At 39.3% G+C, this 25,454-nt stretch overlaps 1 protein-coding gene across 1 annotated transcript; it reads left to right on the top strand.

Moving 5' to 3' along the window:
• Window positions 1–2,769: 2,769 nt before the first annotated feature.
• LOC115859944 (acidic mammalian chitinase) lies at window positions 2,770–12,493 on the top strand. Its single transcript, XM_030869341.3, has 11 exons — window positions 2,770–2,865; window positions 4,062–4,091; window positions 4,904–5,105; window positions 6,214–6,270; window positions 6,959–7,124; window positions 9,721–9,845; window positions 10,027–10,150; window positions 10,439–10,624; window positions 11,138–11,257; window positions 11,345–11,486; window positions 12,235–12,493. Exons 1-11 carry the CDS (start codon window positions 2,835–2,837, stop codon window positions 12,474–12,476), a joined length of 1,425 nt encoding a protein of 474 aa, XP_030725201.2. The 5' UTR covers window positions 2,770–2,834; the 3' UTR covers window positions 12,477–12,493.
• Window positions 12,494–25,454: the final 12,961 nt, after the last annotated feature.

Below are 25,454 nucleotides of genomic sequence, written 5' to 3'. Positions count from 1 at the left end.
TTTTCCAGTCACTCAGTATTCACTCTCCATTCTTTTAGAATTTCCTTTTATGGCCAATTTGGATTGAAATTTAAATGCAAGTGCCCTGTCCTTTCTCTAAGTGAGGGGCTGGTTCAAGCTCAAAGCTACACAATCAGACTATTTCTCACAGGACTTTGATTCTTGTATGGACTGATGCATGGATAAAAAGTAAAATTGGAGCTTACTTATCCTAAGCCCTCCTCCCACTTTGCTCCCCCAAGAAATGTGATTTCTGTCATAATCAGAAGCAGGTCCTATATTCTTATCTTTGATTCTGTGAGCTTCCTCATATTCTCCCAATATACTGATTTGTGCTTGTTAGAGTTGGTTTTAATCACTTAGAAAAAAGTAATCCTTCATAATATAAAAACCAAGAACAATCTCTGGCATATAGTAGGTGCTTGTAGTGTTTGTTGATATTATTATTTTTATAACTGAAAATCTTCCTGGCAGCACTTCTACCAGACTTTCTCTCTGGTCCTATGAGTGAGAACCAAACACCCAGGACCTAATTATCATTGAGTAAATGGACACAATTTAGTTTCTAAATGAGATAAAATAAAAAATTAGTCTATATTTACAATAAGTCTGCTAAGGTGTCAGCATCCCATCATGTGCACCCATAAGTCTACCAACTGCTTTCCAGTTACTGTCACAAGATGGTACCATATAAGCAAGAATAGACAATATGTACTAAAGGACATAAAGTATTTCAGAGGAAGGAGAGATCATTGAGCTTCAAGGAGAGGATCTGAGCTGGACTTTGAAGAACTGTAATACTGGGATAGAAGATATTACAGGCAAAGGGTGGAGAGACAGTGTGAGCAAAGGCATGAAAGACATGTTTGGGGACAATGAATAGACCATTTTGGCTGAAGCAGAATTTTTTTATAGGACAATAGTAGTGGATAGTGTTTGGAAAGGTGGGCTGGAATTAACTTTAAACAAAAATTCCATAAATGGTCAAGTTGCAAATATTTCTATTAAAAGAAACTCTTCAATATCATCTGCATCATCTTTATCCATCAGCAGCACAAAATATTTTTAAACATCTTCTGGATGTAATTTGGAACTATGGATTAGAGAGTTCTCATTGACCTTCAGAGGGTACATTTTGGGAACCATACGTTCCTAGATAAAATTATCGTATAATTATGACTAAGGTCATTCCAAATAACAGATATGGATAGAATGTTCATAAAACAGCACCTGAAGATGAAAGCCCCTAGGCACTGATTATACAAATCATATATGAATAATTCCATGAAAGAAAATTTTTGTTTTGTTTTGTTTTGTTAACATCTTTATTGGAGTAAAATTGCTTTACAATGGTGTGTTAGTTTCTCCTTTATAACAAAGTGAATCAGTTATACATATACTTTTGTTCCCATATCTCTTCCCTCTTGTGTCTCCCTCCCTCCCACCCTCCCTATCCCACCCCTCTAGGTGGTCACAAAGCACGGAGCTGATCTCCCTGTGTTATGCGGCTGTTTCCCACTAGCTATCTATTTTACGTTTGGTAGTGTACATATGTCCATGCCACTCTCTCACTTTGTCACAGCTTACCCTTCCCCCTCCCCATATCCTCAAGTCCATTCTCTAGTAGGTCTGTGTCTTTATTCCTGTCTTACCCCTAGGTTCTTCATGACATTTCTTTTTCTTATATTCCATATATATGTGTTAGCATACGATATTTGTCTTTCTCTTTCTGACTTACTTCACTCTGTATGACAGACTCTAGGTCCATCCACCTCACCACAAATAACTCAATTTCCTTTCTTTTTATGGCTGAGTAATATTCCATTGTATATATGTGCCACATCTTCTTTATCCATTCATCTGATGATGGACACTTAGGTTGCTTCCATTTCCTGACTATTGTAAATAGAGCTGCAATGAACATTTTGGTACATGACTCTTTTTGAATTATGGTTTTCTCAGGGTATATGCCCAGTAGTGGGTTTGCTGGGTCATATGGTAGTTCTATTTGTAGTTTTTAAAGGAACCTCCATACTGTTCTCCATAGTGACTGTATCAATTTACATTCCCACCAGCAGTGCAAGAGTGTTCCCTTTTCTCCACACCGTCTCCAGCATTTATTGTTTCTAGATTTTTTGATGATGGCCATTCTGACCTGTGTGAGATGATACCTCATTGTAGTTTTGATTTGCATTTCTCTAATGATTAATGATGTTGAGCATTCTTTCATGTGTTTGTTGGCTATCTGTATATCTTCTTAGGAGAAATGTCTATTTAGGTCTTCTGCCCATTTTTGGATTGGGTTGTTTGGTTTTTTGTTATTGAGCTGCATGATCTGCTTGTAGATTTTGGAGATTAATCCTTTGTCAGTTGCTTCATTTGCAAATATTTTCTCCCATTCTGAGGGTTAAGAAAAGTTTTAAGAACAGCTAATACCTGCCAAGGGTTTTTACTGTTTATTTTCCAATAAAAACATGCTTTGATGCCAGGCACAAAATGTCCACCTCATGAAAACCACAATGTTTAAACAGATGCTTATCAGCCCTGAGAACTGCCAAAAAAGCTAATAAGCCGGTGCTTTTCATGGTGATGGTCTCTACCACCCTGTTAGGAGCCATGACATTTTGTCCTTATTGAGCAGAGAAGGTGGTGGTGAGGGGAGTGCAGGTTGGAGGTACACAAAGTGGTGTTTGTAGGGGAGGAGATCTGTTGACTTACTGATTAGCTATATACACATTTGGGTTAAATGCTCTCCACTTGGAAAATATCCTTTGTGATAACCTGGTACTCAGATGGTATAAAAAGAAAATCCAGGCTCTGCTAGACCAGAGCCAATGGCAACCATGGCAAAGCTTATTCTCACAGGTGAGTCTGTAATTGGAGATAAAGCCTTGTTCTTACCTGATTTATTTTTCTCTCTGCATCTGACAGGCATGAAATAGTCTTCACACACACCTCTATGCTTTTCTATTGTTCTTTCATTATTTCAAATTTCCAAGAGAATCCAGACATACACAAATGAGTCTACTTCTGATTCTTTTAATCTCAATTGACTCTGGCAGCATTTCTACCTTCATTGATGCCACAAGCATGGTCCTAAAAGAAAGGCTAGTTTTCTTCCAATGCTTGTCTTACACTCCCATTCCTTGTTGGGTTGTTCCCATTTCTCTATTCATCTTCCTGCACCACCTCATTTTAATTGATTTTATTTTAATTTACATGTTTGTGTTTTTGGTCTATCTTTTTCAGAGATGAAAATCAGTGGGAACTGAGACAGAGTTATGCAAGTTATCTTTGATCTACTGTTTTCAGAATTATTTCTCTTTAATCCCTTACTGTCTTACTGAGTTGCTGATGTATTATAAAAATATCAGTTATAATTCAATCATTTAAAGGGGTTGATTCAGTACATTGTTTAGAGCCAATTTATATCCATAGCTTATTAGTTGCTCTAGAGCTGAGATTTACAAACTTTTTATAGCTTCAGAACCTTTTCCAAATGAAATCTCTAGCTCAATTTATAAAGCAATCAGGTCAAAAGTGTCCTGGTAGAAGCCAGGGAACAGCATCTGGAGCCTTGCCTAACAGTTTCTAGTTCTCTTCTACCGTAAGAGCTCTTAAAGTTGGTATAAAAAAACTTGAAGGCCCCAAGAGATACTGAATTCACTGATTTAGAGGATGTTTTGTGTGTGAAGCTGTATTCATCCCAGTTAAGGGTGGTGAAGCATGGATGGGTGTGTAGTCATTGAGTAGAGTAAATTTTGGGTAGTTTCAGTACATAGATCTCCCATAGGTAGTAGACTTCCAACTCTGTCTTCCGTAACATTTGTTACTGACATGGAAGAAGGAAGAAGAGAGAGCCATGCTCATTTTTGACTAAGAGAAGGGAAGTACAGATTTATTGGTGCCTTCACTGAAAAGCCTACTCTTTGGCATAACCCCTAAGTGCCACTTGGGCTATAAAAACCTATGACCCATAGGATGGTACCGAAGGCCTCAGAATTATATTCTACAAGATATAGACAATTGGTTCAGAATACATGTGTTTTCTTTCTCTCTAGGTCTGGCCCTTCTGCTGAATGCTCAGCTAGGTAAGTCATGGACTCTGTATTATATTCTTGACATAATTTTTTCCTACAATAAACCTAAAATCTTTATAAATTACTCATAATGCAATTGTCTGCGTAATGTATTAAATGTGATTTTTTTATATTCTAATATTACTTTTTAAAAAGCATATCAAGGGCTTCCCTGGTGGCGCAGTGGTTGAGAGTCTGCCTGCCGATGCAGGGGACATGGGTTTGTGCCCCGGTCCGGGAAGATCCCACATGCTGCGGAGCGGTTAGGCCCGTGAGCCATGGCCACTGAGCCTGCGCGTCTGGAGCCTGTGCTCTGCAACGGAAGAGGCCACAACTGTGAGAGGTCCGCGTACCACCCAAAAAATAAATAAATAAAAATAAAAGCATATCAAGAGATAGATAAGCTATGCTAGGAAAGAAAGCTACTGTCTTCTTTACAGACAGATGGATTTGATGTTGGGATAAACTGTTATTTTGCATTGGCTGCCACTGTTATTCTCTTCAGCATGACCACCTGAGAGTTGTAAGTTGGTATTCACTGGGCTTCATAGGACTACTGGGCATTTTTTCTTCAGTGGTTCCTAGGCTTCACCAAGATCCCAAAGTGAATCTGTCAAAGTTAAAAATAACCAACTTGAAAGTCAGTGACTAGTTCCCAAGTTAGAAGCTTTGAAATCATTTGCAAGATTGTTCCTATTAACCACCCTTACACAGAGATCAGGTATCTGAGGCAAAGGGAGGGAAACAGAAGCAGGGCTAAAACTTACAGCACATTTCAGTGGCACCTAAGTCAGGCCATTTTTCTTACTTCTTATTACTCTCAGGTTCTGCCTACCAGCTGATGTGCTACTTCACCAACTGGTCCCAGTACCGACCAGGCCTGGGAAGTTTCAAGCCTGACGACATCGACCCCTGCCTCTGTACTCACCTGATTTATGCCTTTGCTGGGATGAGAAACAACGAGATCACCACCATTGAATGGAATGATGTGACTCTCTACCAATCTTTCAATAGCCTGAAAAACAAGTAAGAGAACGGGAAGATATCTAAGTTGGTATCTCTGCAGTTCAGGTTCAGTGAGTCTGAGGTGGGAACCAAGACTCTGTTATTTCTAACAAGCTTCCCTATGATGCTGATGCTTCTGGTCCAGGAGCTACGCTTTAAGTATCGAGGATATAGGTAACGTAGCACGTTGCCTGCTCTAGCTAGTATTAAAAAATAGTTCTGTATCTTCCTTTCACTGTAATTATCTTTTTTATGACTCAGGAAACTGCAAACCGTCTTAGCTACTTGTATCAGAGAACAGGAGGCAGAGGATACCGAAGATTAGACATAACAGAGCCCAAGAAATCAGAAGAGTTTGCTGTATTTTAATAGAGTTCTGTTCTGTGTAAAAATGAAACAAAACAAACAAAAACCCTGGTATCTTTTAATTTCTAATTTGTTCAGTTAGTTACATCCAGGAGAAGTAAGGCTACAGGCCATTGCTACCTTCAGTAGTGGCAGTATCTTGAATGCAGCCACTAGAACTTGAGTTATGATACCTAAGAAGAAATAAACCACTTCAGAGTGGTATTTCTCAAAGTGTGATCCATTGACCATGCAACAAAATCACATGAGTCACTTGATAAAAATCTCAATCCCTAATCCAACTGAATCACAATCTCTGAGAAAGGGGTTAAAAACCTGGAATTTTAATGTTGTCCTCCAACTCTGGTCCTTGTACTTCATTCTTATATAAACTGATGTTTGAGAACCACTATTCCAGAAAATGTGTATGATTTTAAGCCAACTGATTTATATTCATTATCATAAAGTCTGAGAAAGTAATTATGTTCAAGTAATATTTACCATTTCATCTGATAGAGTAGAATGTAAGAATTGCCAATACATTCCAATTTTTAAAAAACCCGGTTGCTTAATTTAGATTTTTCTAAAGAACTCTGAGTGCATTCATAATGATAACACGAATAATTTTTATAAAGTGTTCAGTAGTGAAGGAAAATTATTATACAGAATATTTTATCAAGGCAACATCAAAGTTTCTGACCAGGCCCAATACCGAAGCAATGTTATTTTAAATTGAGGGACTCATAGATTTTGAAGTTTTTCTTTTCTATCCTTTGCTTTAAAGGAACAGCCAGCTGAAAACTCTCCTGGCCATTGGAGGCTGGAATTTTGGAACTGCCCCGTAAGTCCTCTACGAGAGAGCCTGGTATTCATTTGTTACAGAAAACAAGTTAGCCCAATGTGACCTATGTCCCTTCAGATTTCACATCTTAAGACAGGATATTAAGGATATACATTAAACAAATATGCTACTTAAATAAATTACTACACCAGAATCTCAGTATTAATTAGAATACCATTTATTTTGTACATTTACATTTAGTTGGATATTCTGGGACTACATTCACAGAAGCTTAATTACTGAGATTTCAAAACAACCTCTTCTCAAAATGTTTCTGAAGTACAACCCCTGAGGAGAGTGTTATAGCACTTCTGTCTATTTACCTTCTGGGAGAAGGGAAGAGAAAGTCATGCAAATAAACAAGAAGAATTTTTTGAGGTTATACAAACATCAGGGACTATTTGGAGAGACAACACAGTGGGCCAAGGTAGCCAGGTGTTCAAAGCAACAGGTACAATTTGGGAGAAAGATCAGAGTTGGGTGGATAACAAAACAAAGAGAACACTGAGGTACCATGGCTGACAGAGAAGTGATTACAAAGCAAGCACAGGAGAAAGCCAGGAACATAGTTTTATCTGGGATGTGGGTCTTGGTGTAAAGCTCTGAGGCAGAAATATAGGAGTTTGACTTTGTTACAAGGTGTTGGGACTACCAAGGCCTCACCCTGCCTTCTTTGGATCTCCTTCAGTTTCACTGCCATGGTTTCCACTCCAGAGAATCGCAAGACTTTCATTTCTTCAGTCATCAAATTCCTGCGTCAGTATGGATTTGATGGGCTGGACTTCGATTGGGAGTACCCTGGCTCTCGTGGAAGCCCTTCTCAGGACAAGCATCTCTTCACTGTCCTGGTGCAGGTGAGGAGGGAGGTGTCAGTGTTTAGCCCAAGAAAATTCAAAGCCTGTTCTTTTCAAGGAGAACCTGGTGGTCCAGAGTGAAACTAAACTGGAATTTAGAATTTTGGAAACTTTACATTGCAAAGATTCTTAGATATCATGCCTACATTCAACAGCCTTTAATAATAATAATATTATGATGTGTGCTATGTGTCAGGCACAATTCTACAAGCTGGTTTTAGAATCATAACTCATTTCATCTTCGTATCTACTCTATGATATAGGTACTGTAAGTACCATAACCTTTATTTTACAGACGAGGAAGCTAATATATAGCGGGTTTAAGTAACTTGCCTAATATCACACAACTAATAGGTGTCATAACTACCCAAGTAGTCTGACTACAGAGCCCATTGCTTCTAACCTTTATATTAGACTGCCTATTATCACTGAGCACTTACACCATCCCAGACACTGCATTAAGTGTCAGGCTAAAGATAAGAATAAGACACAATCCTTGGCTTTAAAAACTACACCATCTTAGGTGGAAGCCTGAAAAATAACCAACAATTACAGTACACTTAGGTAAATGTCATGATAGAGGTATTCAGAGTGCAAAAGTAGCAAAGAGAGAAGGTACCTAATTCTGCTCTGGGGCAGGATCAAGAAGAGCTTAGTCTTAAAAGTGGTGTTAACCAATTAAGTGACGATGGGATTGCACAAATGAAGACATGTAGATATGTGTGAGCAGGTATGTGAGTAATGGATTATGAGGCTGCACCAGAGACAAGAATCAGATCATGTAGGATTTGTATATTACGTTAAGTAATTTGGACATTATGTTCAAGGCAACTTTGAAGGATTTTTAAGTAATGGAAAGATATGACAAAGCTCATGTTTTAGAAGGATCACTCTGGCTTTAACCACGGCGGATGAATTAGAAGGTAAGGAGTCAGGAATAGAGTTAGGAGGCTATTGCAATAAATCGAGCAAGAGATGCTGAGGGTCTGAACGAATACCCTAACAGTGAGAACAGAAAAAGGAAGTATATAAGAGATATTAGGAGGGTAGAATCAATAGGATTTGGAGACCAATTGGAAGTGGAAAAGGAGAGAACTTCCAGTTTTCTGACCTTGAGAACTAGTTTGACTATGGTCCTGTTAACTAAGATGGTAAATACAGGAAAAAAGGTAGATTTGGAGCAAGAAAAAGGGCTCATTAATTTGTCTTTGAACATGCTGAGTGAGAGGAATCTGTAGGACATCCTATAGTTTTGCCTAATAGACACTGGATGAATAGATAATTGGGTGAATGCCAAGCTGGAGTTCAGAACAAAGGACTTGATTTGATATACCGTATTGACGTCATCAGCAAAGGTAGATAACTAAGAGATCACCAAGGAAAAATGAATGGAGTGAGAAAAGCCAAGGATGGCTTTTAGATTTACTCTCCCCCAAGACAGGGTTTTTTCCTATACCATCTGTTATACCAGATTGTCAGGCAGCCTCCAATAGTTTCAATATTAAGTAATTCACTGGTTGAAAAATAAACCTACTTACTTGTTGAACAGCTCTAGAGATCAAAAAGAACATCTGTATTCTTAGTCAATACATGCGTCCAGTCATAATTAATAACTTCCAATTAGTGGTTCTAGCTCTGCCCACTGAAGTAACATAGAATAAAGCTGCACCTTTTGCAATATATTAGTTCGATATTTGAAGACAGCTATATCTTGCCTATAATTTTTCTCCTTCTAGTTAAATAACCTAGTTCCTTTAACAAGTACCCATACAACAATTTTCAGACCCACTCTTCACTGGAACACACTCTGGTACACCCTAATAATGCAGTTATAAAAACTAAATCCATGGATTCCCTGGTGGCGCAGTGCTTGAGAGTCTGCCTGCCGATGCAGGGGCCGCTGGTTCGTGCCCTGGTCTGGGAAGATCCCACATGCCGTGGAGTGGCTGAGCCCGTGAGCCATGGTCGTTGAGCCTGCGCGTCCGGAGCCTGTGCTCTGCAATGGGAGAGGCCACAAGAGTGAGAGGCCTGCGTACTGCAAAAAAAAAAAAAAAAAAAAAAAAAAAAAAAAAACTGAATCCAGTGCTCCGGGTAAGATTAGAGTCACAAAATAACAGTGGATTAACCTCTAGCATTGAACGGGAACCTATCACCTGGCTGTTACCACCTTCCTCACTGGCCAATTCAGCATTTCATTTGATGGGATGTCAGTCCTATAAAGTAGCTCATTTACTGGACAAAGGGAAGCAAATCTCTATATTGCTAAAAGCTGGATATGGGTTACTGTAGCAAGTATAACTTCAAAGTGTAGTGATATAAGTAAAGCTCTGACTGGTCATCTGGAACCTGGGTTCTCGTCATGACCTGGATACTCACTTGCTGTGAGACTTTGGTGAAATTGTCTAACTTCTATGCATATTAGCTATAAAATGAATACCATCAATTCTGTCTACTTTATAGGGATATGCAGAAACTAAAGATAAAATATGTGAAAGCACTCTGAAAAAGAAAAGCATTATACAAACATATATTTATTAATATTTAAGGAGGTGAAATCAGTTTCATAGATGTCCTACTATACTTGATTATTCTATAGGAAATGCGTGAAGCTTTTGAGCAGGAGGCCATCCAAACCAACAAGCCCAGGCTGCTGGTCACTGCTGCAGTAGCTGCTGGCATCTCCAACATCCAGTCTGGCTATGAGATTCCTCAGCTGTCCCAGTGAGTGACTCACCTTATCCTCAAACTCCTATAGGTATCAGTTTTGCAAAACAGACTTGTCCTTAGTCTGTCTTGCCACTCAGGGACTTTGTTTAAGAGGCATTGGAAGTGGTATCTTTTGTCTGCACAGGTGTGGGAAATAACAATTGGAAATGCTTTTAAACGCTTTATCCCACCTCAGGTACCTAGACTACATCCATGTCATGACTTATGACTTCTATGGCCCATGGGAGGGCTACACTGGAGAGAACAGCCCCCTCTACAAATACCCAACTGACACTGGCAACAATGCTTACCTCAATGTGGTGAGTACCCACACAGATGCAGGTTCAGACCAGAGATGTTGTAAATCACATGGAGATTCAGAGACAAAAGAAATATAAATTCTGCAAAAGTCTCATTTGGGCAACTCTCTTCTTAAGTGGCTGATCATATTTCATTAACTATAACCTCACCAAAATATTTCCAAAAATACCAACTAATCTATCTGTTATTAGCATCATTCAATTTTACCTTTTAGGACAGTGGACTAGCATAACTAAGCAATGGGTCATCAGCTGGGTGGGCCTCTAACTCACCTGCTACATTTTCAGGATTATGCCATGAACTACTGGAAGAACAATGGGGCCCCAGCTGAGAAGCTCATCGTTGGATTCCCTACCTATGGACACGACTACATCCTAAGCAACCCTTCCAACAATGGCATTGGTGCCCCCACTTCTGGTGCTGGTCCTGCTGGGCCCTACACCAGTCAGGCTGGGTTCCTGGCCTACTATGAGGTAGGTAGCCTGGGCTTTACAGTTGAAATTCTGTGAATTTCATGCCCTGTGCTGCACAGTAGCCTTAGGGCTAGAATCTGTGTAAAGCTTGAATGTTCATTTTGTCCACTACTTACCTACTGTAACACAGATATTACTCCAAATGCTTCAGGTGTTTAAGTAACCTATTCATTTACCTAATCCAGTATGAAGAACATTTGTAGTGTGCAGTATCCCTTCAAACAACAGACTACATACTTAAGGTCATTTATATTAGCACTTAAGGGAATTAAATAACTGTATCTCCCATACTAACATGGGTTCTCAAAATCAAGCACTAAAAATAGGGATAACATCTGAGTATTTCAAAAACAACTTGATCTTATTTACTGCAAACAAAAACCCATAATTAGAAATCTGAGGAAATCCCCTATTGCAGGCATGACAGAAAAAAAAAAATCAAAGAGGAAATTGTATGTTTTCTCTTTTTGGGGAGTCATACTTAAAGGATTTGAATCTCTTGACTTTTTAAAGATCTGCGCCTTCCTGAAAGATGGAGCCACTCAGGCATGGGATGCCTCTCAGTACGTGCCCTACACCTATGAGGGCAATGAGTGGGTTGGCTATGACAACGTCAAGAGCTTTAATATCAAGGTAAGGTCAGCCCCTCCAATGTGCTGTGAGCTCAGCCCTGAGTCCCCCGAAATAAAATGACTGCTGGTGTCCTCTATCCTTAAACAGGCTGAGTGGCTTAAACAGAACAACTTTGGAGGTGCCATGGTCTGGGCCATTGACATGGATGACTTCACAGGCACATTCTGTAACCAGGGCAAGTTCCCCCTGATCAACACCTTGAAGGATGTTCTTGGCCTGAAGAGTGCAAGTAAGTGACAGCAGGGGGATGCCCATGGTGTATAAATGCTCCTTTTCCAACTCAAAAGACAGCCTAACATCTTCCCCCTTTGCCCCAGGAGTCTCTTCCCATTTTACCTCACTGTTCTTGCCTGCCTGAGAGAGAAGTGCTATATTCTTTCCTTACCCTTGAATGTCCACATCAGGAATTTTATGTTCTTATGAGAAACCAGGCTTACTGGGTGGGTTTTCCAGGTCTACTAATTCTTAAAGGTGTGGAAAAGCCTCAAGAAATTAGGCTGACCTTCAATATAAGCATTTATTTTTCTATGAACCCCTTATTAAAAGTCTCCTTCAGCCTGCTTGGGGAGATTGAACAAAAAACCCTAAGCAGTACTGAAATATTTCTAATCTATAATTCAGAGGAAGTACCAATTCCCTAAAATTTGTCCAGATTTTCTCTTACAGTTTATTTGCTTACTGCTTATAACCAGATCCTGGAAAAGCATTTCGCATATATTGGGTGCTCAGTAAAATTTTTTAAAAATGATTTTAACATCATAAGAGAGAACTTTTAAAATTTAAAACTGGGCTGGCTTGAAATTATAGCTGTTCCTAATTCCTAAGATGGAGTTATCTTGTGAGCTCCTCAGTTACAGGGACCCAGAGCGAACTGCACTCCACCTCCAGACCTCACCCCAGGTCTGCTAGTTCTTCACCTCTAGGTGAATCTGAGAGCTTCTGCCAGGTCCACTAGTACGCTCTTCATGCTGTTTCAGGTTGCACCACCTCCACTCAGTCCAGTGAGCCCAACAGTCGTACCGGAAGTGGGAGTGGAAGTGGAAGTGGGAGTAGCAGCTCTGTGGGTAGTGGATACTGTGCCGGCAAAGCCAATGGCCTCTACCCTGTGGCAAATAACAGAAATGCCTTCATGAACTGCGCAAATGGAATCACATACGAGCAGTATTGCCCGGCTGGGCTTGTCTTTGACACCAGCTGTCAGTGCTGCAAGTTGGCATAAATCTGACCTGTGTCTCCATTCCCTAATGTACTGAACAGTCTCCTTTGTTTAGCACACCTTGCTCCTACCTAGAGTTCTGCAATAAAATCCATCAGTCAAAACATGAGTGTCCTTGGTTTTAAGTGATTTGGGTGGAGACCCTTCTAGATTTGAAAATACAGGTTGTGCATGGGGGTGGAGTGGCAGAAGAGAGTGTGTGAGGAAGTGATGACACCAACAAACCCACAAGCCTTCTACTGGCTTAGGTTGATCTGCATAAAGGTTGGATGTTGTAGGAGGAAACATCTGAATGTTCGGTGTTGGCATGGGATGAGGACATGAAGAAGATAGGTCTGCATCTTGGTGACTGTTCTCAGTAGGGAACCAAAGTGATTCTGGGAGACTCGGGGGCACAGGCCTGTTTGGCATGCTCAAGGAACAGAAGGCCAGGACATTCTTTCCGTGTCTGCTGAGGTCCCAGAGCTGGTCCAGCTCCCCTGAATTGGCACCATCGGGAAGGTCTTTGCAGTGGGCTCCTTTGGGGATGTCTGCCTTTCTCAGGAGTGAAAGCAGAGGTCCTTTCCTTGAAACCATAGCTGTGGTCACTAGCAGCTGTGGTTTTACTGCATTATCTCCTCCCCTGGCTTGGCTGATTGACTGGCGTAGACATCAGATTCAAGAGGGCTTATCAGATTATCACCCCTTGGAATCTGCAACAGAGAACAAGGAATGGCAAACAGTCCCTGAGACTGGCTTTGCCTATAATATATAAGCTTAGGATCTGTAGTGAGAAACTGAAGAGAAGGGAAAGTTGCCCTGGACGCAGAGCAAGAAGACTAAAGGGGAGCAGTGGAGAAAAGCCACGATTAAAGATGCAGAGAGAACATTTATCAATAGCTTTCCAACTCTTCATTCTAGCTCCTTCCTGAGGCCCAGATGCATTTCTGCCTTTGGGTTCTGTGAAACACCCCTATAAGTATGTAATAACCTCCTCTTTGCTACATAAGCTGGCTTAAGTTTGTTTCTTTTATTTTCAACTGAAAGAATCCTAAGTAATAAGAATATAATGGCTCCTATTTTCTGGCATGCTTACTGTATGTCAAACTCCATTTTAAGTGTTTTACATGTGTTTTGTTATTTAATTCGCTCAGCAACTTTGTGAGGAAGATAACATTAACCCAAGAAACTGAATAACCTGCCCGACATCTGACAGCTATAAGTTGCAGAGCCAGATCCAAAAGAGGTCACAGTCCTAACTATTATGTTTTACTGCCTCCTTTGACACAGATCTCAGTGTTCTCATGGTAGATGGCAGCACTGGTGGTAATGATGAGGCACATGCAGCTTTCTGGGTAATGACTATTTATTCATGAGCCCACAACATTTCTTGATTATTATGTGCCAGATAATGTTCTAGGTACTAAAGACATAGTGGTGAATAACATAAAGAGTTCACCCTTATGGGGATTATATTTTGCTGATGGGAGTGTTAAGCAATAAATTAGCAAAAAAAAAAAAAAAGAAAAAGAAAAAAGAAATGAGCAAAGTGAATCAGTGATAGAAAGTGACCAAGGGAGGAGCCTATTTTAGTTTGAGCAGTGCAGGAAGGCATTTCTGGAGAGATCCCATATGAGATGATCCTTGATATTAGAGAGGAATCAGTCATTCTGAGATCTGGGAAAAGTGCAGAGGTGCAGCAAGTACAAAGTCCTTGAGGTGGAATGAACATGGCATGTTGGGAAAAAGAAGATCAGCGGTGATGTCAATATCATGGTAGTATGAGACAGTCTGTTGGTCTCTCCTCTTCAATCTACAATGAGTAAAACGTTCATAACTCAACAAAGGTTCCTCTGGTCCAACACACTAGGATTCTGGAGAGATCCACACATCTGTACATCTGAAGATAAGTAGACTGGAATAAATAGAGGAGATGGAATTGGGAGAACAGGAGAGGTGGTACTTGCAATCTGGACTCCGTGGCCACGACAGTACTGAGCCAACAGTTCCAGAGGACCCAGTAGTAATAGGGGAGGCAGCACACACAAAGTAGGCCTCCAGACTGCAGCAATACCCCAGACACAGGGAACCAGGCATCAGCAGTGGCAAGGCCCATGACCTCAGTCCCTCCAGTTCTGGTGGTGCCTGGACTCTGGCACTCTTGCATCTGACAATCCCAGATGCATCAAAGGCACCCATGACCCCCTTCCTACCCCACCCTCCCTCTGCCCTTGCTGTGGCAGAGTTGCCCACCACCCAAGCATCCCTGGACCCAGTGGAGGTGCCCACCATCTTGATGCCCTTGGCAGTGACCCTAGCAACAATGGCAACATTGACAACAGCAAGGCACCAGAGATTCTGGAGGCAAAGCAGCAAGGGCATAAGTGACACCTCTGGCAGAGGCGGTGGAGGGTGGAAAGTCAATTTTCAAATATAGCCAGAGACATTTCAGGTAAGAGAAACAAAAACTGTGCTATAGCACTACCTACTGGGAAAAAAAAAAAAAAAAGGCCTCTAATAACCAACATGTTGAATTGTTAAAATCAAAGTGAAAAGAGTTTTACCTAATCAAAAAAGGTGTTTGCTACTTCAAAAGTGCCAGCAGAGGAACAACTCATTAAGCACCATGAAAAACCATGGTAATATGGTATCACAAAAAGAAAACGGCAATTCTCAGGAAACCAAACTTAAAGTCATGAAAGAGTGTGAACTAACTGATAGAGAATTGAAAATATCTGTTATGAAAGAACTCAATGAGCTACAAGAAAACTCAGAAAGACAGTTCAATGAGCTCAGGAATAAAATTAATGAACAGAAGGAATGCTTTACTGAAGAGACTGAAACTCTAAAGAAGAACAAAACAGAAATTCTGGAGCTGAAGAACTCAATAAATTAGATGAAGAAAGCATTAAAAGCATTGGAAATAGAGCAGACCATAAGCAAAAGAGAGCTCGTAGGTTCAAAATCTACGAATGATTCAAGTGGAAGAGAAAAGAGAACTACGATTTTTTTTAACGAATAAATTCTATGAGAACTACCCAATTCCATTAGGAAAGGCAACATAAGCCTAATGGGTATCCCAGAAGGAGAAGAGACGGAGAAAGGAACAGAGAGTTTATTTAAAGAAATAATAGGTTAGAACTCCCAAGCCTGGGAAGGAACTGGGTATACAAGTTCACAAAGATAAGAGAACACATAATTATCTCAGTGCAAGAAGACCTTTTCCAAGACACATTATATTAAAACTGTCAAAAGTCAATGACAGGGCTTCCCTGGTGGCGCAGTGGTTGAGAGTCCGCCTGCCGATGCAGGGGACATGGGTTCGTGCCCTGGTCCGGGAAGATCCCACGTGCCGTGGAGTGGCTGGGCCCGTGAGCCATGGCCGCTGAGCCTGCGCGTCTGGAGCCTGTGCTCCGCAACGGGAGAGGCCACAACAGTGAGAGGCCCGCGTACCACAAAAAAAAAAAAAAAAAAAAAATGTCAATGACAAAGAAAGAATTTTAAAGGCAGCCAGGGGGAAAATAAAGACAGTAACCTACAAGGAGCCCCCATTAGGCTATCAGTAGATTCCTTAGCAGAAACTCTACAGCCCAGGAGAAAGTGGGATGACATACTCATAATATTGAAAAATTAAAAACTGTCAGCTGAGAATACTCTACCCAGCAAATTTATACTTAATTATAATGAAGGAATAAAGGCTTTCCTAGACAAACAGAACCTGAGGGAGTTCATCACCACTAAACGTGCCTTAAAAGAAATGTTGAAAACACTTCTCACTACCTCTATTTCAACAACGTTGGTGTCTTTGCTGTTTCTCCAATAGTCCAGGCATGTTACTGCCTCGGGGCTTTTGCACAAGCTAGAATACTCTTTCCCAAGATTTCCATTTGACTTTCTGCCTCACTTCCTGTAGGCCTTTCCTTGAAGCCACCTTCTCAGTGGGCCCCTTCCTGGCCATGAAACTCCCTTTTCCCTTCTTCCCTGTCTGTGATTCCTTTGTTTTTCCTTGGCAAAATCAATACCTGACATCCCATACATTTTATGTATTTACCATTTTTATTGCCTCCCCTGCTAGAATTAACCTCTAGAAGAACAAGGATTTCTGTTCACTGCTATATTCCCAAAGCCTAGAGCAGTACCTGACATATTATAAGAGTTTAATAAGTACCTGTTGAATGAATAAATCAATGAGGGCAGGAAGGGAAATGATGAACAAGTTGAGTAAGCCAAGCATTGGACTTTATATAAGTTATCTCCTACATGGTGAATATTGTCCTTGTGCTACAGGTGAAGAAACTGAGATATTGTGAGGAAAATTTGCCCAAGATTATGAAGTTAATAGTTAGCAGAGCTTATTTTCAAAGTTGGGCTTTTCTGGCTCCTTCTACATCATAATGTTGCCTTGTAGAAAGCAATGTCACAATGACTTCAAGCAGGGAGGGGCTGTTGCTTAGCAGCCAGTCTGAGTTACACCCATCAAATTCTTGGTTAAAGTCCACTTGTAAGAGTAGTCACTCATGGAGATGGTATACAAGAGAGTCAGGGTTTTTAAAAGTCCCTTTGATAGAGAGCTCTGGTTCAGAGCTTCTCAGAGATCTTCTCAGAGATCTACTTTGAAGATCTGGTAGATCTTCATGCCATCTGGTCTATCCAGGAACATGAAGGGAAACAAAATTATGCTACAGATCACCCAGCCATTCCTTTGGGACTTTGATCATGGTAATCATATCCTTGGACTCCAGCACATGTATGAAAACTCATTCCTTCAGTATTGGAGTCTAATTGGAGAGAGGTAGGGGAAGGACCTTGATCCTCGTGGGGATAGGCGCAGTGCTCCACTCACCAAGTCATGAGCCTTGACTGGGAGTGACACCCATCCAGATGAAAGGATACAATTTTAAAATTTGCACAAAGGTACCCTTGGAATTAGCTATAGTCCTGGGCATGGAGTTGGTAGATTGGAAGTGCATTAATATTTGTTCAATGTCAATTATAGGTTAGTCACTTGCTGTGCAAGATTTGTCTGTGTTATCTCCTAAATTCTCATGGCAACCCTAAGAAGCAAGAAATGATTAGTGCTATTTTATAGATGAACCAAGGCTTAGGTGGTTTAAGTAACTTCCACAAGGTCATGTAGCTAGTAAATAACAGACCTGTACCTATTAGAAACCAGTTCTGAGGGGCTTCAAAGCCTGTGTTTGTTCTTCTACCAATAAATGAAAGAGACTTGTGTTTAAGGAAGTCAGGAAAGTGGGATTTAGAAAGTCTATTATCCTCTCCTTTGTTTCCCTTCTCAAGACACATCCATCCTCCAGCAGAATCCCTATTATTTTGATCAGAGGTTCTCAATTCTGTTTAGACCCAAGTCCTGCTTTGAGTAACTAATTACTTTGTAACTCTCCCTTTATTATCCTAAGATTAACTTCATGGATAGCATAACCTACTAATATTATGCTATAATTGTAAAGGAGGAAAAATAATTCCTAATAAAATAATAATATTGCAATATATAAATGCTCAGATACAACTACTTTAGAAGAATAGAGTAGTCAGGCTCTTGCACCATATAATGAATAATGAGTAAGTCTAGAATTAAGAGAGAAGGTTAAATGTCATTTCATACAAGTAGTTTAGGAAAGTAAAAGAGCAGTGTTATAAGTGGACATCAGAACAAAAACTAATGTTAGGAGAATTAATAACACTCTAGACTTACTGGTTTCTGGTAACAGAAGAAGGTAAATAGCTTTAGTTAGAAGAAGGATAATACTCAAATTACAAATCATTGAAGTAAAAAAAAAAAGTGAAGTGGGTGTGACTATGTTATTCTTGAAAAGAAGTGAGTAAATAATGTTAATGTGCCAGATTTTTTTAAATAAGCTATTTTATTGGTCTATCTTACATACCAAAAAAGGTCCAAATCATAACTGAACAGATTAATGAAATATTCAAGGTGAACTCATTGGTTTAAGCAGTATCCAGTTCAAGAAATAGGGAGAGTTAGCCAAGATGGAGGAGTAGAAATACCCTGAGCTCACCTTCTTTCACGGGCACATGAAAATTACAACAATTTACAGAACAGCTATCAATAAAAAAGAAAAGGGCTTACCAGAAAAGATCTTCTACAACTAAAGATATAAAGGAGGAACTACAAGAGATGAGTAGGAGGGGTGGAGTTGCAGTATAGTTAAGACTGATACCCCTGGGTGAGTGACCTACAAACAGGAGAATAATTACAAATGCAGAGTTTCTTCTCAAGGAGAGAGGGGTCTGAGACCCACAACAGGTTCCACAGCCTGGGAGTCCTGCACCAAGAAGACGAGCCCATAGAACATTTGGCTTTGAATGCCAGTAGGGCTTACTTTCAAGAGACTCAGAGCATTGTGGGAAATAGAGACTCCATTCTTAAAGGGCTCACATAAATCTCACATTCTTCAGGACCAAGGGAGAAGCAGTAATTTGAAAGGACCCTGGGTCAGACCTACCTACTGATCTTGGAGAGCCTCTGGGAGACACAGGAGAGAACTGAAGCTCACCCTGGGGACCTAGACATTGGCAGCAGCATTTTGGGGTGCTCATTCTACCACGTGGACACTGGTGCTGGCAAGCACCATTTTGGAATTCTCCTCCGAGCTAATTAGCCTCAGGACCCAGCCCGCCCACACTCACCGGCTCGTAGGCACCAGTACTGGGTTGACTCGGGCCAAGCAACTAAGTGGGGACACAACCCCATCCACCAGCAGAAAGACTGCCTTAAGATCCCCTGAGCCTATAGCCACCCCTGGACATGGCTCTGCCCATCAGAGGACCCAAGACCAGGCCCCACACAATGGTGTCTTCTTCTAAGAAGAAGACATAACAATTGTAAATATATATGCACCCAGCATAGGATCCCCTAAATACATAAAGCAAATATTAACAGACATAAAGGGAGAAATTGACAGTAAAACAATAATAATAGGGACTTGTAACACCCCATTTACATCAATGGACAGATAATTCAGACAGAAAATCAATAAGGAAACATGGGACCTAATTAACACATTAGACCAGATGAACTTAATGGATGTATAAAGAATATCTCCTCTAAAAGCAGCAGAAAACACATGTTTTTCAAGTGCAAATGGAATATTCTCCAGGACAGATCATATGCTAGGCTACAAAACAAACCTTGATAAATTTAAGAAAATTAAAATCATATCAAGCATCTTTTCCAAACACAGTGCAATGAAACTAAAAATCAACAAGAAAAAACTGGACAAAAACATAAACACGTGGAGGCTATATGATATGCTATTAAACAACCAAAGGATCACTGAAGAAATCAAAGAGGAAATAAAAAATAATACCCAGAGACAAATGAACATAAAAACATAATTCAAAATCTATGGGACACAGCAAAAGCAATTCCAAGAGGGAAGTTTATAGTGATACAAGCTAACCTCAGGAAACAAACAAAAAATCTCAAATGAACAATCTAAACTTACACCTAAAGGAACTAGAAAAGAAGAGCAAATAAATCCCAAAGATAGCAGGAGGATAGAAGTCATAAAGATCAGAGAAGAAATAAATGAAACAGAGACTTAAAAATAGGAAAGATCAATGAAGCTAAGAGCTGGTACTTTGAAAAGATGAACAAAATTGATAGCCAGACTCATCAAGACAAAAAGAGAGGGCCCAAATCAATAAAATTAGATGGGAAAAAGAAATGACAACTGACACCACAGAAATACAAAGGAGCATAAGAGACTACTACAAGCAACTATATGCCAATACAATGGACAACCTAGAAGAAATGGACAAATTCCTAGAAATGTACAATCTCCCAATCTCTGAAGGCTGAACCAGGAAAAAATAGAAAGTATGAACAAACCAATTACCATTAATGAAATTGAACCAGTAATGTAAAAACTCCCAAAAAACAAAAGTCCAAGATCAAATGGCTTCACAGGTGAATTTTACCAAATATTTGGGGATGGGTTAATAATTATCCTTCTCAAACTATTCCAAAATAATTACAGAGGAAGGAATGCTTCTAAACTCATTCTATGAGTCCAGCATCACTCTGATACCAAGACCAGACAAACATATCACAAAAAAAAGAAAATTACAGGCCAATATCACCAATGAACATAGATGCAAAAATCCTCAGCAAAATATTAGCAAACTGAATCCGACAATACATTAAAAGGATCATACACTGTGATCAAGTGGGTTTTATCCCAGGGATGCAAGGATTTTTCAGTATCCACGAATCAATCAATGTGATACACCACATGAACAAACTGAAGAATAAAAACCATATGATCTTCTCAATAGGTGCAGAAAAATCTTTTGACAAAATTCAACATCTATTTATGATAAAAACTCTCCAGAAAGTGGGCATAGAGAGAACATATCTTAGTGTAATAAAGGCCATATATGACAAACCCACAGCTAATATCATACTCAATGGTGAAAAGCTGAAAACATTTCCTCTAAGATCAAGAACAAGACAAGGATGTCCACTCTCACCACTATTATTCAACATCATATTGGATGTTCTAGCCACAGCAATCAGAGAAGAAAAAGAAATAAAAGGAATCCAAATTGGAAAAGAAGTAAAACTCTTACTGTTTGCAGATGACATGATACTATACATAGAAAATCCTAAAGATGCCACCAGAAAACTAGAGCTCATCAATGATTTGGTAAAGTTGCAGGAGACAAAATTAATATACAGAAATCTATTGCATTTCTATAAACAAACAGCAAACTATCAAAAAGAAATATTAAGGAAAAAATTCCATTAACAATTATATCAAAAAGAATAAAATACCTAGGAATAAACCTACTAAAGGACATAAAGGACCTGTACTTGGAAAACTATAAGACACTGATGAAAGAAACTGAAGATGAAACAGACAGATGGAAAGATACACCATGTTCATGGATTGGAATGATTAATATTGTTAAAACGTCCATACTACCCAAGGCAATCTACAGATTCAATGCAATCCCTATCAAAAAACCAAGGGCAATTTTCACAAAACTAGAACAAACAATTTAAAAATTTGTATGGAGGGGCTTCCCTAGTGGCGCAGTGGTTGAGAGTCCGCCTGCCGATGCAGGGGACATGGGTTCGTGTCCCAGTTCAGGAAGATCCCACATGCCATGGAGCGGCTAGGCCTGTGAGCCATGGCCACTGAGCCTGTGCATCCGGAGCCTGTGCTCCACAATGGGAGAGGCCACAACACTGAGAGTCCCGCGTACCACAAAAAAAAAAAAAAAAAAAATTGTATGGAAACACAAAAGACCCTGAATACCCCAAACAATCTTGGGAAAGAACAGAGCTGGAGGTATCATGCTCCCTGGCTTCAGACTATACTACAAAGCTACAGTGATCAAAACAGTATGATCAGGCACAAAAACAGATACATGCCCAATGGAACAGAATAGAGAGCTCAGAAAGAAACCCACACATGTATGGTCAATTAATCTATGACATAGGACCCAAGAATATACAATGGAGAAAAGACAATCTCTTCAATAAGTGATGCTGAGAAAACTGGACAACTACATGTAAAAGAATGAAATTAGAACATTTTTCACACCATGTACAAAAATAAACTTAAAATGGATTAAAGACCTAAATGTAAGGCCTGAAATCATGAATCTCCTAGAAGAAAGCAAAGGTGGAACACACTTTGGCATAAGTAGTAGTAATACTTTTTTGGCTTTGTCTCCTAAGGTGAAGTAAACAAAAGCAAAAATAAACAAATGGGACCTTATGAAATCTAAAAACTTTTGCACAGCAAAGGATATCATCAACAAAATGAAAAGGTAACATACTGAATGGGAGAAAATATTCCAAATAATATGACTAGTAAGGGGTTAATATCCATCATATATAAACAGCTCATACAATTCAACATCAAAAAAACCCAGCCCTATTAGAAAAAGGGGAGAAGACCTGAAGAGATATTTTTCCAAAGAAGACATGTAGATCGCCAACAGGCACATGAAGAGATGCTCAATGTTGCTAATCATCAGAGAACTGCAAATGAAAACCACAATGAGAGTTCACCTCACATCTGTCAGAAGGACTGTCATCAAAAAGACCACAAATAACAAATGTTGGTGAGGATATGGAGAAAAGGGAACACTTGCACACTGTTGGTGAGAGTGTAATTGGTGCAGCCACTATGGAAAACAGTATGGAAGTTCTTTTAAAAGCTAAAAATAGGACTACCATATGATCCAGTAATTCCACTTCTGTGTATATATCCAAAGAAAACAAAAACACTAATTTGAAGGGATACATGCACCCCAATGTTCATAGCAGAATTATTTACAATAACCAAGGTATGGAAGCAACCTAAGTTTCCATCAACAGATGAATGGATAAAGAAGATGTGAGATATATATATATATATATATATATATATATATACACACACACACATACACACAATGGAATATTATTCAACCATGAGAAGCAACAACTGCTATTGTTATTGTTGTTATTTGCAACAACATGGATGGAGCTGGGGGTTATTATGGTAAGTGCGATAAGTCAGACAGAGACAGACAAATATTGTATGTCATCACTTATATGTGGAATCTACAACATAAAGTAAAATAATGAATACCTTTTTTTTTTACTTTTTTTTAACTTTTAAAAAAATCTTTTCAATAGAACCCCTTTTATTATTATTTTTAACACCTTTGTTGAGTATAATTGCTTTACAATGGTGTGTTAGTTTCTGCTCTATAACAAAGTGAATCAGCTATACATATGCATATATCCCCATTACTACTCCCACTTGCAGCTCCCTCTGGACCTCCCTATACCACCCCTCCAGGTGGTCACAGAGCACTGAGCTGATCCCCTGTGCTATGCGGCTGCTTCCCACTAGCTATCTACTTTATGTTTGGTAGTATATATAAGTCCATGCCACTCTCTCACTTCGTCCCAACTTACCCTTTCCACTCCCTGTGTCCTCAAGTCCACTCTCTACATCTGTGTCTTTATTTCTGTGCTGCCCCTAGGTACTTCATAACCACTTTTTTTTTTTTTTTTAGTTTCCATATATATGTGTTAGCATATGGTATTTGTCTCTCTCTTTCTGACTTACTTCACTCTGTATGACAGACTCTAGGTCTAACCACCTCATTACAAATAGCTCAATTTCGTTTCTTTCTATGGCTGAGTAATATTCCATTGTATATATGTGCCACATCTTCTTTATCCATTCATCCGATGATGGACACTTAGGTTGCTTCCATGTCCTGACTATTGTAAATAGAGTTGCAATGAACATTTTTGTACATGACTCTTTAAATTATGGTTTTCTCAGAATATATGCCCAGTAGTGGGATTGCTGGGTTGTATGGTAGGTCTATTTTTAGTTTTTTAAGGAACCGCCATACTGTTCTCCATAGTGGCTGTATGAATTTACATTCCCACCAACAGTGCAAGAGGGTACCTTTTTCTTCACACCTTCTCCAGAATTTATTGTTTGTAGATTTTTTGATGATGGCAATTCTGACTGGTGTGAGAGGATACCTCATTGTAGTTTTGATTTTCATTTCTCTAATGATTAGTGATGTTGAGCATCCTTTCATGTGTTTGTTGGTAATCTGTATATCTTCTTTGGAAAAGAGTTGATTTAGGTCTTCAGCCCATTTTTAGATTGGATTTTTTTTTGATATAGAGCTGTATGAGATGCTTATAAATTTTGGAGATTAATCCTTTGTCAGTTGCTTCATTTGCAAATATTTTCTCCCATTCTGAGTGTTGTCTTTTCATCTTGTTTATGTTTTCCTTTGCTGTGCAAAAGCTTTTAAGTTTCATTAGGTCCCATTTGTTTATTTTTCTTTTTATTTCCATTTCTCCAAGAGGTGGGTCAAAAAGGATCTTGCTGTGATTTATGTCATAGAGTGTTCTGCCTATGTTTTCCTTTAAGAGTATTATAGTGTCTGGCCTTACATTTAGGTCTTTAATCCATTTTGAGTTTATTTTTGTGTAAGGTGTTAGGGATTGTTCTAATTTCATCCTTTTACATGTAGCTGTCCCGTTTTCCCAGCACTACTTAATGAAGAGGCTGACTTTTCTCCATTATATATCCTTGCCTCCTTTGTCAAAAATAAGGAGACCATATATACATGGGTTTATCTCTGGGATTTCTATCCTGTTCCATTCATCTATATTTCTGTTTTTGCGTCAGTACCATACTGTCTTGATTATTGTAGCTTTGTAGTATACTCTGATTTCCAGGGGCCTGATTCCTCCAGCTCCATTTTTCTTTCTCAAGATTGCTTTGGCTGTTCAAGGTCTTTTGTGTTTCCATACAAATTGTGAAATTGTTTGTTCTAGCTCTGTGAAAAATGCCATTGGTAGTTTGATAGGGATTGCATTTCATCTGTAGATTGCTTTGGGGAGTATAGTAATTTTCACAATGTTGATTCTTCTAATCCAAGAATGTGGAATATCCCTCAATCTCTTTGTATCATCTTTAATTTCCTTCATCAGTGTCATAGTTTTCTGCATACAAGTATTTTGTCTCCTTAGGTAGGCTTATTCCTAGGTATTTTATCCTTTTTGTTGCAATGGTAAATGGGAGTGTTTCCTTAATTTCTCTTTCAGATGTTTCATCATTAGTGTATAGGAATGCAAGAGACTTCTGTGCATTAATTTTGTATCCTGCTACTTTACCAAATTCATTGATTACCACTAGCAGTTTTCTGGTGCCATATTTAGGATTTTCTATGTGTAGTGTCATGTCATCTGCAAACAGTGACAACTTTAATTCTTCATATCCGATTTGGATTCTTTTTATTTCTTTTTCTTCTCTGATTGCTGTGGCTAAAACTTCCAAAACCATGTTGAATAATAGTGGTGAGAATGGACAACATTTTCTTGTTCCTGATCTTATAGGAAAGGGTTTCAGTTTTTCACCATTGAGAACTATGTTGGCTGTGGGTTTTTCATATATGGCCTTTATTATGTTGAAGTAAGGTCCC

Source organism: Globicephala melas, chromosome 1 (assembly GCF_963455315.2).
Source record: "Globicephala melas chromosome 1, mGloMel1.2, whole genome shotgun sequence".
Lineage (NCBI taxonomy): Eukaryota > Metazoa > Chordata > Mammalia > Artiodactyla > Delphinidae > Globicephala > Globicephala melas.
Note: the sequence above shows the minus strand (reverse complement) of the source record. Positions and strands in the feature narration are given on the sequence as shown.

What these genes read in the sequence shown, in the direction of transcription:
- LOC115859944 (XM_030869341.3), top strand. Translation starts at nt 2,835, where the DNA reads ATGGCAACCATGGCAAAGCTTATTCTCACAG. An exon ending in GGCAAAGCTTATTCTCACAG is followed by an intron (nt 2,866 to 4,061) that starts GTGAGTCTGTAA and finishes CTTTCTCTCTAG; the next exon opens with GTCTGGCCCTTCTGCTGAAT. An exon ending in TTCAATAGCCTGAAAAACAA is followed by an intron (nt 5,106 to 6,213) that starts GTAAGAGAACGG and finishes TTTGCTTTAAAG; the next exon opens with GAACAGCCAGCTGAAAACTC.